General features: G+C 36.6%; 1 protein-coding gene across 2 annotated transcripts; it reads right to left on the reverse strand.

Annotated features, from left to right (window-relative positions):
* Positions 1–4,734: 4,734 nt before the first annotated feature.
* On the reverse strand, positions 4,735–17,163 carry LOC133532571 (zinc finger protein 58-like). 2 transcript variants are annotated; one of them, XM_061871313.1, is made up of 2 exons: positions 16,861–17,163; positions 4,735–7,626 (listed from the first exon to the last, which is right to left on the reverse strand). In XM_061871313.1, exon 2 carries the CDS (start codon positions 7,621–7,623, stop codon positions 6,412–6,414), a length of 1,212 nt encoding a protein of 403 aa, XP_061727297.1. In that variant the 5' UTR covers positions 7,624–7,626; positions 16,861–17,163; the 3' UTR covers positions 4,735–6,411. The 2 variants fall into 2 exon arrangements, with proteins under 2 accessions (XP_061727297.1, XP_061727296.1); XM_061871312.1 differs by lacking the exon at positions 4,735–7,626 and adding an exon at positions 12,790–15,089 and having other exon boundaries at positions 16,861–17,039.
* Between the last annotated feature and the right edge of the window lie 302 nt (positions 17,164–17,465).

Below are 17,465 nucleotides of genomic sequence, written 5' to 3' on the forward strand. Positions count from 1 at the left end.
TAAACTAAAACTAGGTTAACATAAATATGTATCAGGGAAGCCAATTACAGGTTTCCACAGACAGGATACAAAGGTAGTCATATTACAGGTTAGCACAAAATTAAAGACTTTACAAACGCCAAAACATGCTATGAGAAAAGAAAGAAGTAATTTGTTTCTTATTTAAATCAATAAATTAAAATTAAACCTATGCTAATCTTCTGCAGGCAGGGGAGCAAAGAAACTAGATGCCATGAGGTTTTTAATTGTAGCAGGTTTCATCAGATGTAAATCCAGTTGATCGTTGCTATGACACAGTTCATTCATTGACCTCGGAGCTCGGACAAAGTATGAATTTTGACGATAGTTGGTTTTGGTCGGTGGAAGTGACAAAGGTCGGTAGTGTCTAGAAGAAGCTCTGGGGATACGAAAACTAATATTCATAACCAGTTCCGGGCTATCAACAGATCCGTTTAAGATTTTAGTTAAGTAGACTAAGTCAGTGATTTTTCTTCTCAAATCTAGGGGAAGAAAATGGTGTCTTACGCACCTATCACGATAACACAAGTCTGTAGTTTTAGTTTTGAATTGAAGGAATTTTAAAAACTTTCTTTGAATGGACTCAATTCGTTTAATGTAGATGTCGTAACAAGGATTCCACACAACGGATACATATTCGAGGATAGATCGCACAAACGAGCAGTATAATACTTTTATAGGCTTTACTTTTTTAAATTTTGATGTTGATCTCATGATAAAGCCAAGAGACCTGGAGGCTTTCTGTACTATTTTGTTTATATGATTATCAAATAGAAGCTTGGGGTCTTGATAAATACCTAAATCTCTGGTTGAATGTGAATTGGCGATGCTAGTCGAGTTAAGTGTGTAGTTGAACAAGATTGGGTTGGGTTTGCGAGTAAACGACATGGTATGACACTTTGCAACATTAAGGTCTAATCTGTTTTCGATACAGTATTTAGAAAATCTATTTAGGTCATCCTGTAATAACAAACAGTCGTTAACATTCTTAACAGCTCTATATATTTTAGTGTCATCAGCATAAAGAAGAAAATGAGAGTGTTTAAAAATGCAGTGGATATCGTTGATGAAAATGACAAATAGTAAAGGACCTAACAAAGATCCTTGCGGCACACCGGAAGGAATGCCAACCCAGGATGAAGTAAAACCGTTTATTGCAACCGATTGAGATCTATTTTGCACATAAGAAGTGAACCATCTAAAAAGATTTCCGTGGATGCCGCAATTTAATAGCTTCTGAATTAGTATATGATGGTCTATTCTGTCGAACGCTTTACTGAAATCAGTATATATGGTGTCTACTTGGCCACCAGACTCCATGTTACGTGAAGTATAATCACAAAATATTAACAAATTGGACTCTGTAGACTTATTTTTAACAAACCCATGTTGTTCGGTGATAAAAGATATTTTAAGAGATGAATAAACTTGGCTATGGACGATTTTTTCTAGTATTTTAGCAAAAATACATAACTTCGATATAGGTCTATAATTTTTTATGTTAGAACGGTCACCAGACTTATGCACAGGAGTAACAAAGGCAGATTTCCAGATTCTAGGGACAGTGCCTTCAGCCAGGGATCGACGGAAAATAACACAGAGGGGATTAACGAGACTTTCAGCACAATTTGAAATTAAGATAGGCGGTATAAAGTCGGGACCTGCCCCTTTGTTAAGATCAACAGACTTTAACAGTTTAAGGACTTCGTTAGAGTTAATTTCAATGTCGCATATACTAGTGCTAGTAGCGGTAGGTTCAATCATAGGTTGAACGCCACTTGAGCTACTGCAGAGAAAGGTAGTTTTGAAATAATCGGCAAATAAATTGCAAACAGATTCACCAGTATCGGCTTGAGTAGAATCATATTTCATAACAGCTGGGAGACTCTGAGATCCTTTACTGAGCGATTTAGTGTATGACCAAAAATATTTTGGGTTATCTACAACCGCGTTTTCGACTCTGCTGATATAGTTTTTGTAACAAGTCTCCTCTAACATTTTAGCTCTCCGTCTAAGTAATGAAAAAGTTTGTAAATCAGAAAGGCAGCCATACTTTTTATATTTCTGAAAGTACTTATGTTTTTCTTTCAACACTTTTTTTAAAGCCGGACTAAACCACTGAGGATATTTATTTGGGAAAACAATTTTATGAGGTATAAATTTATCTCTTAAATTGTAAATAGTTGAATTAAAAACCGATAAGGCGTCATCCAAAGACCCATCATTAAGAATTGTATCCCAGTTTAAAATATTTAGCTCGGCGCGTATCTTTTCGTAATTGCCTATTTTGTAATTATATACTTGTCTTGTATTAGACGCAAGGGGTGTCGAGGTAATTAAGCACAGTTGTAATGTCAAAGACTTGTGGTGAGCGTCCTCAGGTTCAGCAAGGGGACAGAGACAGGGATTTATTAGAAGCGGTTCGTTCGAGAACGCTAAGTCTAAGATTCTGTTATTAACATTATGTACTAAGTTGAACTGGTCCAAATTGTGTTGATTAAGGGTATCAAAGAAAAATACTTGAGTTTCTCCGGCCAGCCCACGTGGTTCGATAAGGCCATCGGGGAGTAAATGCCAATCTATATTAGGTAAATTGAAATCTCCTAATATGACAAATATATCATTTGGAGCAGATATCATTATGTCATTTAGTTTGTTTGTAAAATTGTGCAATTGGGTATTAAAAGAGTTACCATTGTTTTCTGAGCATAAGTACAATGTACATATATTAATATTCAAACGATTGTTACGCGAACCTGTTAGTATTGTGACCCAGACATCCTCCGCCGAGGAGTGCCACTCAGGTCGCCCGTGAGTGGTGAACTCTTTCCGAACTGCCAACAGAACTCCGCCTCCGTACCGTTGGTCAGTGCGACTGTAGTCCCTATCTACTCGCCATACGAGGTATCGATCATCGAACAATTCACTATTACTAATCCCGTCGAATAGCCATGTCTCCGTTAATGATATGACGTCATAAGTGTTCAATTGAATATTTCTTTTAAATGAATTAGTTTTAGTGCGCAATCCTCTAGTATTCTGGTAGTATATGTTTAAATTATGACCGGAAAATGAAGACTATAAGTAAAATAGAAGTTATGTCGTACAGAATTAACTATCGCTAAATGCATGCGCAAATTAATAACAAATATACACTTCATAATACAAGTACAATAAGCGTTATAAATAATATATTTCAACTGATTTGCTTCTTTCGGGAGTATAAGTAGGGTACACTTTAAATAAGTTTTAAAAATATTTAAGCCCGGTACTGAGAACGAATTGTAAATACAATTATGATTTACTGCAAGCGATTTAGCTCCCAAATTACACAGCGATATAAATATAATGAGCTCTAAGGTCATTTCAATAGGGTTCACAACAATACATCCAACAAAAGGGTTGGACCGAGACTGAATGAACCGGCGAGCGATAAGGAATTCAAGCGATAATGCACACAAAGACATACCCGTTACAGTGCTCCCCAACCGCAGGGCCGCTAAGTGAATACACATAAAACAGTAAACAAAAAAATTAGTGCTACTAAGTATTATTAATAGTATCGAGTGAACATTAGAGTAATTTATATTTTCAGAAGGTCTTGATTCACTTTTATACGAAAGATTGGTGAAGTGTCCGTTTTTCGAGCTAGAATTTTGCAGTGTCTGGTCCAGATATACTTGCAGTTTTTTTCTTTTGCTAGTAATTTTGCCTCCCTCAGCAGCGCTTTATTGTGAAGAGTGAGATGGTCATTGACGTATATCTTCCCATCTCCATGGTATCCTATATCTTTAAGGGAGAGACTGCCATGCCTACGAGATGCAGCTATGTAGTTTTCTTTAGTGAATCGATTATTAAATGCCATAATAATATTTTTAACTGTCTTCTCGTGAAGATTTGGGACGCGAGCAATGTAATTAATATCTTCTCGTCGAACTTGACATCCTATCACTTGAGAAACCTGAGACACAAGCTCGTAGAGGTTTTCGGAGCTCTTCATCGGTATGCCTTTTATTTCTACATTATTTGCACGGGCCCACTGCTCTTTCTCCTGCATGTCTTCATTCATCTTTGAGACCTCATCTTGCAATTTTTTTAAGTTGTTTATTTCATGTTCCAAGGTTTTTACCCTGTCGTCAAGGCGTTCAAGGGAGTTTGAGACTTTACCAACTGAACTGTGTGCTAACTCCACAGAATCCTTTAAGTGTGAAATGTCAGCCTTGATGGTCTTCACGTCCTCGACAAGAGAGGCAAGGGGCTCCAGTTGCCGTTTGATGGTATTTAATGTATCTTTCATTTCGTCGAGCTGTGCCACCAGTTGCGGGTCATTGTTACTGGAGGATGGATTATTCACACAATCAGAGCAGCGCCAAGAACCCCTCCGCGCACCGAGTTTCCTGAAATAGGTCTCTGAGATACCGGAACACGGAAAGTCAAATTGACGCTTGCACAAGGCACAGGTTGGTCCGTCCGAGGTACTGTTGTCACACCGCGCGCACAAAAACATGTTGATTTAATTAAAGCGACCCCTGCGTGGACAGATTGGACAGCCCTGACGTAAAATAGGAGACGTGCGTACTGTAAGCGATCTATCTACCGACTGAATGAATTTTGCTATTAATATGTATAATTCTAATTTAATTAACAATATAAATACCTCGTAATAGGATTAACATATTTACATTAAGAATTAAAATTCAAATAATTAGAAAAATACATTTTGCTAACCATTTAATGCACACCAAGATTTTTAACAATATAGTTACCTACTTTAAAACCACAAACGTGCCGGCACGCTAAAATTGCCTATAAAATAAGCACTCACGATTTATTTTACGGAAACATAAAATATTAACATTCTCAATCATTCATACAAAATAACAAACAGCCGTCGTTCTCGCATATTAGGGTCGATATTTTTCGTTACATTTAGATAAAAATGGGTGGTGGTAATTTTTGGGTCCGCGCCACGCAACCGCGCCGCGGCCGCCGCAACCGGGTCGTCAAAAGTCACGCCGATCTCAAAATTTCAAACTAAATTTGAAAATATCGTCCGCTGCGGCACGTGAAGCGCGTTCAAGGTCACTTTGTCAGCTTAGACCATCGATGTTGTAGGAAAATCTATTGCCGGCGTGCCTCTCTCAAGCGCGAGCAACAATAATAATTAGGCTGCGCAGCCTAATTATTGCGAACTTAAAAACATTATTTCTGCGGCGCCGCGCCGGGTGTAAATGCTGGCGCGCCGCCACAGATGTTTTGAGCTGCAGCGCAGACCTCTAATTTCAGTGAAGATGTTTAAATACATACAGTGAAATTACGCTTATTACCTATGTACATAATAGGAAACTATTTATCCATCAAATCCTATCGAAATCTAACGAAAAAAAAATTACAACAAAATAAAAATATGTAATTAATAAGTATAGTAACTTGTCAGAAAGTGCTGTTTTGTCGCCACTGCCAAAGGTGAACAGTAACATAATTATTTATGCTAATTTTATATCTGAAATATCACATCCATTACATTATTTTTATAGGTACCAGTGGCGGCGCGTCCACTATATCCGTTGGGCAAAACCGGACCTTCTTCTTCGAGAATTTTAGGATAAGACGAACCGAGATAGGATATTGGCAAGCTGGTAATCGAGTTCTATGGACGCACCGCCATTGTATGTATGTACTTAACTCTAAATGGTATCCTTAATACACAACTTGCAATTAAATTATTCATTTATAAATATTTATAATAATAGTTACATTATATGCAATCATCAGAATAATAAAATCTATAGTGAAGTTCAATATAAATGTCAAATAATGTCAACAAAACCAATTTACCTTCATTACTTCGTAATCTCGCACTTTTTAATGACAACCATGACCTTAACAACAGTTAATATACTTAAATATTTTATTAATTTATATTAGTTTTAGTCCAAATATATGTTAATTATTAATATTTCAGTGAAAACAACCTTCGTAAGAATTTTAAGTTATATGTCAAATGCTAACCAAATCTGCATTGACATATGTATCTAGGGACGGGCCTTACGGGCAATAAGAATGGGGCCAGTACAGCGGTGTCACGCTCACGAATTCGAGCCAATCGTGCAGTCTCACGCCACAACGCGATTGGTTGATGAGTTCGCATCACGCGCGCGATTGGTCACAGCTAGTTGCATTAGACCGCACGATTGGCTCGAATTCGTGAGTGACACCACTGAACTAGCACCGTTCTTAGTGCCCGTAAGGCCTGTCCTTGAATATATATGATAATGAAAACCTGTTATATTTTGTTGGCATTTGCAATTTCTATTGAACTTCACTTTAGTTTCCTTAGCAGCATGGTATTAGCAACTGTTCAACGATAAGCTAGATATAGAATATCTAACTTTACTCAGAGTCCGATTCGTCACCGTCATCCGACGACTCAGAACTAGAGACGGGCTCACACTTTATAAACTCTATCTCTTTCGGCGGCTGCCTAGGCTTCCTCCCTCTCTTTCTCACAACCGGCTTCCCATCTTCCATCACCGTCTTCACCATCATTGATATCCTCTTCAAATGCTGCTGCTCATGCCTCTGCATATGGTTGTTTAAGTATCTTTTTATTTTAAACTTTTTCCCACACTGCTCGCATTCATGCTGGTAATCGGATTCTTTCAATTCTACATGAACGGAATTATTATGTCGCCGCAAATAATGCGCGTGAGCAAATTCTTTGTCACATTTCTCACAACGTATTTTAGGCTTATCTGGGTGAACTATCTTTTTATGCTTCTTCAGACGAATGGCGGAATGAAAATACTTGTCACACAAATCGCACTTGACTTTAGTGTCTAAGGAAGAGTGAACCTGCATGTGTTCTTTCAAGTATTGGTCGTTTTTGAACTCTTTAGAACATTCAGGACATTGCACTTTAGATTCTAAGGGCGGGTGTATGTTTAAAATATGTCGTTTCATATGATGACGCGATTTAAAAGTCATATCACAGAACACGCAAGGATGTCTTTCAACTTGCGAATGCTGGAAATGCAGATGTCTGTTTAAATTCAAATGGCTTTTATAAACCTTTTCACATATTGGACACTTATATTTATCTTTATCAAGCCTATGGCATCTATCGATATGGTATTTCAACTTGTAAGGAACATTAAATTCCTTCCCGCACTCCTGGCATTTGATCTCCGGTAGGGTTGCCGGATGAATCCTCTTTACATGCATATGCAAAGCGCGTCTAGTCCTGAATTCCTGTAAGCAATATTGGCAGTAGCATTTTTCTTCTTCAGAATAATGCTTATTCATCCTATGCATGTATAAATAGTGTTTATTTTTGAAGGTTTTATCACAAATATCGCACAAGACTGCGGATTCCTCAGATGAATGTACTCTAGTGGTATGAAGGTAAAGGTTTTGGTAATTTTTGAACTCTTTATTACACTTGTTGCAGATGTATCGCTTGGCGCGCTTGGGGAAGAGCACGGGCTTCCACGTGGCGAGGACTGACTCGTACATCTCGCGCTGCTCGTCGGTGAGAGCGTCGCTGGTGACAGAGATGAACTTCATGTCTTTGGGCGGGGGCGCTGGCTCTGGTTGAGGCTCCATGGTCTAGAAACAAATGTTTTGTGAATTATTTACTGTTGTTATTCTGCTCCGTCAGCCAGAATACATCAGAGGGCCTAGCCAAAATGACAATTAGGTACATCAACAAACGAATAGACAAAATGCGCCGGGAACAGACGCTGTGAAAACTCACGTGACTATTTCCATATTATATTATTTAAGTTCCAATTGGAGTTTTCTAGAGTCAGACCTAAATAAGTTGGCAGCAATTTTGACAGCACAGACTGTGTAAGTGTTATTTTAAACGTCACAATTTCATATATAGAACTTAGTTGGGTCTAACTCTATCACCAATTGCCATCTTGGGTAAGCCCCCTGTAGCAGTCTGTTAAACGAAATGTTGCAACACATATGGAGTGACCCAGGTGTTTTTTTTATTATAACAAAATTTAGTTTTTCGCGGTAGGCCCGCTCATCTCGCCGAAGTTTAAAGACCAAAGCATTTGAATGCTTTGGTATCTAATCTTGGGTTTGAACCAAGATTCTATTTCGCACGCAGTAAATATGTACTTATTATAATATTCAACGTTTAGGCAGAGGTTCATTGTGGATCAAAAATGAGAGTCAAAATACTTTATATATGTATTTATTTATACACATTTCTACAAGCCACGTGAGACACGAGATTAAAAAGTTTGAAACTTAACTCTAACCTGTAAAGATAGTACATACATGTAAATAAATTTATATTATAAGGACATTCTTACACAAATTGACTAAGTCCCACGGTAAATCAAGAAGGCTTGTGTTGTGGGTACTCGGACAACGATATATATAATATACAAATACTTAAATACATAGAAAACATCCATGACTCAGGGAAAAATATCTGTGCTCATCACACAAATAAATGCCCTTACCGGACACCCAGATGCCCAGGACCATCGGCTTCATATTAGGCAGGGTCACTACCCACTAGGCCAGACCGGTCGTCAAACTCACACACCGAACTTGTCAGTAGAAAAAGGCGCGAAATTCAAATTATCTGTGGGGAGTCAACTCTTCGCGCCTACAATTTTTAAATTTGCCGCCTTTTTCTCCAGACAAGGTCGCTGTGCCAAAGTAAAGGTATTCTAAAATTGATGAAATTAGCTGCACATAAAAGAGAAGAGAGAAGGACTAACCAACAAGTCTCCTATCTATATTTGGATTTATTTTAGCTGCCAGTCCATGTTTTTTTACATAAAATTGCTACACAAAGTAGATAAACACACCAACAGTTTTGAATGATTCACGGTTAGTTTCACTACACTTAAATCGACCGGGATATAAACCGTGATTACCTTTTATATTGTTTTTATTGAGCTCCCGATATTTGGACGCAGTTACATGCATCTTGTTCACGGGTAACTGGAGATAGCGGGTAACTCCAGTTACCCGTGAACAAGATGGGATCCCTTTGTTTGACATAATTAGTGAAAGTCATAATGTAATGCTAGTCAGATTATCGTTAGTCATAACTCTGAAACCGTTAACTTTTCAGGAATTTCCTTAGGTTATCATATAGATAGGTTAGGTTTGTTTTATGGCAATCCTGAAAAGCTACGCGTAGCTGAGAAAAACCAAATTATGACTAACGAAAATGCGGACAAACAATATATTATGACTTAAAACATTATAAGAAACAACAGAGACCCGAACAAGATGCATGTAACAGCGTTGAAATATCGGGAGCTCATAAACATATAAGAGGTAATCACGGTTTATATCCCGGTCGATTTAAGGCTAGTGACACCAAATATACAACGTGTTCGCAAATAGTAACAAATCCTCGTTTTCTAAAGACTCAAATTTAAGTTAGGTTAATTATGTACAAATTATAAATCAAAACACAGGTACGATATGTGATAAGGGTTATAAGTTTGGATTAACATGATGGTTAATAAGTTCGCTTACCAACAACTAAAACCATACGTCAATACAAATCTATAAGTAATTGTGATATAAGTATAAGAATAGATACTAGGCTGCATAAGGTATACAACTTATTATACTATCCTTTGCCCTAGAACCGTACACCAAGTCAATTTTCAAAACAAGAGAATATTATAGAACATTATTACACAAATTGACTAAGTCCCACAGTAAGCTCAATAAGGCTTGTGTTGAGGGTACTTAGACAACGATATATATAGTATATAAATATTTATAAATACTTAAATACATAGAAAACACCCATCCATGACTCAGGAACAGATATTCATGCTCATCACACGAATAAATGCCCTTACTAGGATTTGAACCCGGGATATCGACTTCGTAGGCAGCAAGCATTTTTTTTTAATACTACGTAGGTGGCAAACAAGCATACGGCCCGTCCAGAGGAGTTACATGCGCGTTGTCGACCCTAAAGAAGAGAAGGTAGGTAAGAGTAAGCATAGAGTGTTCACTCCATACATCAGTTTTCCTACCAAAACGCTTATTATTCTCGTAGTCGACATCTAGCGTCAAGAAACGGATTTATCAGTACTGTAATTATGTAGATTGCTTTTGGTATGTTGTCAGGCATGTCAAAACGTGTTTTTAATTTTATCTCATTGCGTATGTTCTGTTCCTCACGGGCGCACGCGGTATAGCACATCTATACGATCCTACAATCATCTATACATCCTACCATCTATGATTTAGTAATAATATTATTAAAAAACCTACCTGTATGTTATACAGGTAGGTTTACTTTGACATATAAGCCCAGACGGGACTATTTTTCGCCGATCTGATGAAATTGTCCGATGGAATCAAGCCGAGGAAGTGCAAATGCCAATTTGGCTCGCCGATTTTGACCACAGATTATGACAGATAAAATGGTGGTGCGGACGCAAGAATAGGAATTTGTGACGCTAGTATTTTCGTTTGGGGGCATTTGGGGCATCGGTCGATATGCGATGCGATAAGCTCACCCATGTCATGGGGCCTGCCGTCTACAACAAACTACCTGTCACCAGCGCCCCAAACTTGGCCATTTTTAAATGTCGCCTCAAACGCTGGCTTGTTGAGCATCCGTTCTACGACTATAATGAATACTTAAATTTCCGCGAATAGGATGTTAAGTAATGTGTATTTTTTTTTATATTATTAATGTTTTTGATTTTGATTTGGATTTGTATATTTTGCGACGTATGTAAATATGCTCTATAATAATTATAACGTGTAAATTGGTTTTACTAATAAATAACTTATGACTTATGATGATTCCGTCTGGACTCTAATAGTTTACAACATCCAAATAGGAAACAATTCTTTTACAAAATATGATGCACAAGAGTTTTACAGCTATTACAATTCTTCTACTTTACATTTTTATCTAATATCGTGTATATTTTCATAGCTAGTTATGTAAATGTAAATGGACGTGAGTCAGGATGGCCGGTGTTCCTAGATAAAAATAACCAAAAAGCATAGCATACCAATAAAACAATAAAAAAAAGCATACCATTTATTTGTACAGTCAGAAGTGATTTACCATTTTTCGACTCTATTACTTGACAAATAGAGTCGAAAAGTGGTAAACCACTTTCTTGGCTGACTGTACCTAATTTGTACTATTTAGTACCTCTTTAAAAAAAAAGACATCCAGGAAAAAACAGTACACCCATGTATTTTATTATGCATAATCGCGCAATTATTGATAAATTATATAAAAAACAAATTTTTGTACCTTCATATTCAATTACTACACACCTTTCGTACACTAGCACCTTTCGTAAACCAGAGACTAATTTATACATACTGTGCCTTAAATTGTTTTTAGAAAAGTTTTCACAGATAATAAAATATGACATTGATGCACCGAGACGGTTTGTGGTAGTGGCGCACCCTACGCCGTGTTTCGCGTAATATTCCCTATTATAAATATATTCCCTATTATAGCCAAATGGCTCAATTTATAATTTTTTTATTTTATTTTATATATATATATATATTATATATAATATATATAATATATATATAAATATAAGAAGAATTATAAGTTTATATATATATATATATATAAAATAAAATAAAAAAATTATAAATTGAGCCATTTTGTTTGTGGTTTCAAAGTTTTACTCATTTTACTTTTATACTGCTATTTACATTTTTGCAAGTTTTACCATTTTTCACCTTGCCGATTTCATTTTTAAGGAAAAACGCTACGGTACAATTATGTTTATTACGCCAGGAATGAATACCTTATTTTAATTTAGTTGCACCCGCCATCCCGACTCTCACGCGTTCTACGTGTTATTTTCATCAAATTTTTGTACATTTATTGTATTTTCGAATGATACATTTTTATGCCGGCTGTACAAACTCGTAGATGGACTCCGAGACATGCCGGGAATTGGTGTAGGTATACATACTGACGACCGGTTTGGCCTAGTGGGTAGTGACCGTGCCTATGAAGCCGATGGTCCCGGGTTTGAATCCCCGTAAGGACATTTATTTGTGTGATCTATTTATACGGATATTTATTCCTGAGTCATAGGTGTTTTCTATGTATATAAGTATGTATTCATCTATATACGTATGTATATCGTTGTCTAGGACCCATAGTACAAGCGTTGTTTAGTTTGGGGCTAGGTCCCCTTCTCCCCTTCCCGTCTCGTCCAGCCCTTTTCCAACTCAGTTGGTTTTTTGCCAAGACTCTTGAGGGAGAGGCTCTCGACGAGTGTGTACAGCCGGGATTAGAGTTACGTTAGTTAGTTAGGCGGCATCGTTTCGAGCGATGATGCCACAACCTTTACTGTTGTGTTTGTGTATTTGTTTGTGTTTGTTGTGTCAAAAAGTGGCGCCATCTAATAAAGGCCACAGACACGGCAGCATGCATCGTTGCGAGCGATGGCGCCTTAACCTTTAGACTGTACCCGGTAAGATGCGGCAACTTTTTGATTTTTAACAAATTTAACACATATCAGTGAAATCATAAGGATCTAAGTCAAGTCAAATGGCGTTTTAAAAGTTTTAATCATGTGTCGAAAGATGGCAGTAACTTTACGTGGCTACAAAGTTTCCTTAGACAATACATCTCTATTTCAAATTATGTTTGCTATTACATGAAATTTTTGAGAAAGCTTTTCTATCTTGTAAAAGGTGCCAGCACCTTTTAATTAAGCTAAAATTGAATCGAATGGGATAAAACAACTTTGAAAAAAAAAACACCCAAACTATCAAAGTTAAATTATTGTTTTTTTGCAATAAAAAAGGATACGCCATCACGAATTGATTTTTTTTATTTCATACGGCCCTCCAGCAGTAACCATAGCCTATGGACGCCTGCAACCCCATAGGTGTTACATGCGCGTTACCGACCCTAAAATACCGCACCCTCGTTGAGCTCTGGCAACCTTACCGGCATGGACACAATACTATAACTAGCTACTTCATATTTCAATTTAGATATATGAAGTCCCATAATTATAACTTTACCTAACTATTATCAATCACTGATTCAATTCATCAGAAATTTTGTTAACTAAAGTAAAGACGCTAAACACGAAGAATTTCGTACATTGACTCGCCATGTTCTATCTCTATCGCTTGTATAATTATGTTGCTGTCCTGTCACTGTGCGAGCGGGAACTCGCTACTGTGCTGTAATTAATGCTGATGCTGGTGGTTGACTGTTAAGTCAAATCAAGTTTATTTTTTTGTTTTCTTTATTAGCGTCTACAACGTCAGGTTCATCTTTTTTTTCTCAATATTTTTTGTGCTAGTCATGCATGATGAATAAATATATATATATATATATATTACACAATACAGTCAACAACCCTATTGGACTTACATCCTATTGTCCCTACGCACGCGCCGCCGACGTATGCTTGCTCTGTGTGGACCTGACTATTCGTTGCTGTATTTACAATTTTTTTGCGACAGTTAATAGCCGGGTCCACATAGAACGAGCATACGCGCGAGGCAACTTCCTCACGCCCAATACGGCCAGTGTAGACGTGCCAGCGCACTCGGGCGAGGAAAACGCGCGCGCCGCCTCGGCCGAGGCACGTTGTTGACTTTTTATTTTATTATTTATTTTGATAATTATGCACATGAAATACAGGGTTCAATGAACGAAATTCTTCATGCTTAGCACTCTTACTCTGTTATAAAATAACCTGCTCATGATTTTAGGCTGTTTAGAATTGTCTTGATGAGACAGACAACTATAATAATGTACAGTCGGCGATATAAACTCGTAGTAAAAATCGACTTTTGAAACTCAACACATGATTTACTCTATTCTGATTCTGTATCACTTTCATCTGACCCCGACTCTGAACTGGTTTCCGGCTCACACTTAATAAACTCTATATCCTTTGGAGGCTGTTTCCTCGACCTTCCCCGCCTATTCGCCGTCACAGGAACCTCAATTTCTTTCCCATCCTCACCCATAACCGTCTTCACCATCATGGACAAGCTCTTCAAATGCTGCTGCTCATGCCGCTGCAAATGATTAAGGAGATACTTTCTAATCTTGAATTTCTTGCCGCACTGGTCGCATTCGTGCTGGTACTGCGTCTCATCAACTTCAACGTGAACAGCGTTGTAATGTCTCCTTAAATAATGTGCATGCACAAATTCCTTGTCGCATTTGTCACAACGGATCATAGGTTTAGGTTCCGGATGCACGATTTTCTTATGTTTCTTCAAACGGATTGCAGAGTGGAAGAACTTATCACATATATCGCATTTCACTTTAGTTTCTAAAGACGAATGTATCTGCATATGCTCTTTTAAATATTTCTCATTTTTAAATTCTCTAGAACATTCTGGGCAAGTTGCTTTAGATTCTAGCGGAGGATGTATGTTTAAGATATGGCGTTTCATGTGATGTTTCGACTTGAAAGTCATAGGACAGAACACGCATGGATGTCGTTCAACTTCAGTATGCTGTGTCTGTAAATGTCTATTTAAATTTAAATTGCTGGCGTATAATTTCTGACATATCTGGCATTTGTATTGCTTCTTGTCTTTATGACAAGCTTCTATATGATATTTCAGCTTGTAAGGAACAGAGAATTGTTTGTCACACACTTCACATTTGATCTCCGGCAGCGCAGCAGGATGAAACTTCTTAACATGCATGTGTAAAGCTCGACTCGTTCTGAACTCTTGCATGCAAAACTGACAATAACACTTCTCATCATCAGAATAATGCTTATTCATTCTATGCATGTACAAATAATGTTTATTTTTGAAAGTTTTATCACATACATTGCAGACGACAGCGGAGTCCCTTGTGGAATGCACTCTGGTTGTATGCAAGTACAGGTTCTGGTAATTCTTGAATTCCTTGTGGCATTCAGGGCATATGTATCTCTTGACAGGTTGCTCGAACTCAACAGGCTTCCATGTTGAGAGTACGGACTCATACATTTCCCGTTGCTCGTCTGTCAGTAGAGAACTGGTCACGCTGATGAATTTCATGTCCCTTGGTGCGGCTTCCGGCTGTGCCTCCATTTTGACTGCTAAAAATTAATTTTGCTATTAAACCCTGGGTTTTTATTAAGAATTGTAATGTAGGCAGAGGCATGATTACATATAAGCTTTCAATTTTTAACCCTTTAATGGTCAGATGAGTATTTGAACTCATTTTGAAATTAAGTTGAAATTAAGTTTAAAATCATGGTCAAGTTTGCCTCTTAAAGGGTTAAACAATAATTTAATATCAACCATTTTAAAGTAAAACTTAATAAACAATATAATTTTTTACACTTTAAGTGTTATTTTAGAATATTGTGTATTTTCTTGCTATTAGAAATGGTAACCATGCCACTATATAAATATGTACACATCACAAAGATATCATAAAAAGGAAAACAACGATTGAAAAAACATGCCATTATTTTTAGAATTCATCAACACATTTTGAAGGCATTTAAAACTAATATTTTGCTATGTGAACATTTTATGTATTCAAAAAGCCAGGGTTTAAATATGACTTGCAGCAAATAATAACAAAGTCAATCTAACTGATCAATATCTAGAAATAAATACAGATCTTTTTAGTCTTCATTTTATTTATTTTTATAATGTATGACTAATGAAACACAATACTATTTTGTTCATAGTCTAACCTATTACCTAAATAAACATCTGCCACAGAAAATTGTTAACCTTTGATAGTTTTGAGTAAGACGTATGACTACCTAATTTTAACTTTACTATGTTTAAAACAAATAAATTAAATACCTGAAATGTTTCATTTGCGACTTACACAATTTTACATATCTTCATATCATAAACTACCTTTTCAAAATGATATGTGACATTTTAGAGAATAGAATAAAGAATAGAGAGTGTTTATTCGTGGCAAAATAAAAAAGAAAACAACAAGTAACATAACATATAAGCCACGAAATTTTGAACTTTATGGTACAGTGAAGGTATTAATACAGCTGAGGAGTGGAATTCACTTCCTGCAAATCTATTCCCAGTCCACTATAACTTGGACCTTTTTAAATCGAGAGTGAATAGACATCTTTTAGGTAAGCATGTTCCATCCTAGACTACATCGGCACTTTCCATCAGGTGAGATTGTGGTCAAATGCTTACCTTTTCGTAATAAAAAAAAAAAAAATATAAATATTAACACAAATGACAACTGGTCTGGCTTAATGGGACCCTGCCTAAGAAGCTGATGGTCCTGGGTTCAACTCCTGGTAAGAGCATTTATTTGTGTGATGAGCATAGATATTTGTTCCTGAGTCTTGGGTGTTTTCTATGTATTTATATATTATATATATTGTTATCTGAGTACCCAATAAGAATTATGTATTAAATGCTTTAGATTCTTAGTTTTTGGTAGTTGAAATATTATTCAAATTTTTGTTTGAATACAACTCTTCCTGAATGGTCAAAAATTATTTTTAATGTGTATCCTATGTTCAGAATGACATAAATGTTTATGCATTCTTCTGCTGAGTACATATACAAACAGAAATATGAGCAAATTGAATAAGTATTAGATTATTTATAAACTGCACTTTACACAGGTGAGCGAAAATACAATAAGAATAAATCTTATTGACATACAAATTCCAACAACTTTATGTTTTCATGTTGAACATGTTTTAACCTTCAAATGGTAGAAACAACTACAATGCACTTAAAAATTAATGTATATGCAAATAATCCGCCGGCGAGGTTTTTTTATCGATAAGGGAGGAACCGTGAATGCCTGATATCTCGCACATAAAAATACCCAGTAAAAGAAAAAAAAAAACATATGTTACTCACCGCTTGCGACGTAGGCGCGCTGTTATATTGCAACTACTGCACTTTGCAACGTTTACTCGACCAGCGATATTCAATGCACGAAATACACGCTCAAGTCAATTTTGTCGATAAAATGGCATATTCCCTTGGGGCTTATTATTTTCAACCAACATGGCGTTTTCACGTCTCTGCGCATAACAACTGAGCTGATAACGTTCACTAAACTCGTAAAATAGTGATTTTAAACAAATATGAGCAAATTAATTGCGCAGAATTAGTATTTCAGAGCTTTTGTGATGATAAAATGTGTAACAGATTATACGTTTGACGTTTTAATGCGAAGTGTCTTTTTTTTTACAATTATGGCCTGGATGTAAGTCTTTTAAGCCAATGCAAAGTGTCAAATGAGAGGCGTTTATATTAGAAGAATAACACGCAAGCACGTATTAAGCATGCAAGCAACGGCTTATTCAATATAAGTAAATCAGATATAGATAGGAGTATCACGATCCATGAAAGTTGTTTGCATTACTGTTTCTTATACATAATTATAGATAACGGTTACGTACAAAATGTACGATTGCAGAACTTTTACTCAGTTAAACATGTAAAACACCTCTTTAAAT

Source organism: Cydia pomonella, chromosome 27 (assembly GCF_033807575.1).
Source record: "Cydia pomonella isolate Wapato2018A chromosome 27, ilCydPomo1, whole genome shotgun sequence".
Taxonomy (NCBI): domain Eukaryota; kingdom Metazoa; phylum Arthropoda; class Insecta; order Lepidoptera; family Tortricidae; genus Cydia; species Cydia pomonella.

What these genes read in the sequence shown, in the direction of transcription:
- LOC133532571 (XM_061871312.1), bottom strand. Translation starts at nt 15,081, where the DNA reads ATGGAGGCACAGCCGGAAGCCGCACCAAGGGACATGAAATTCATCAGC.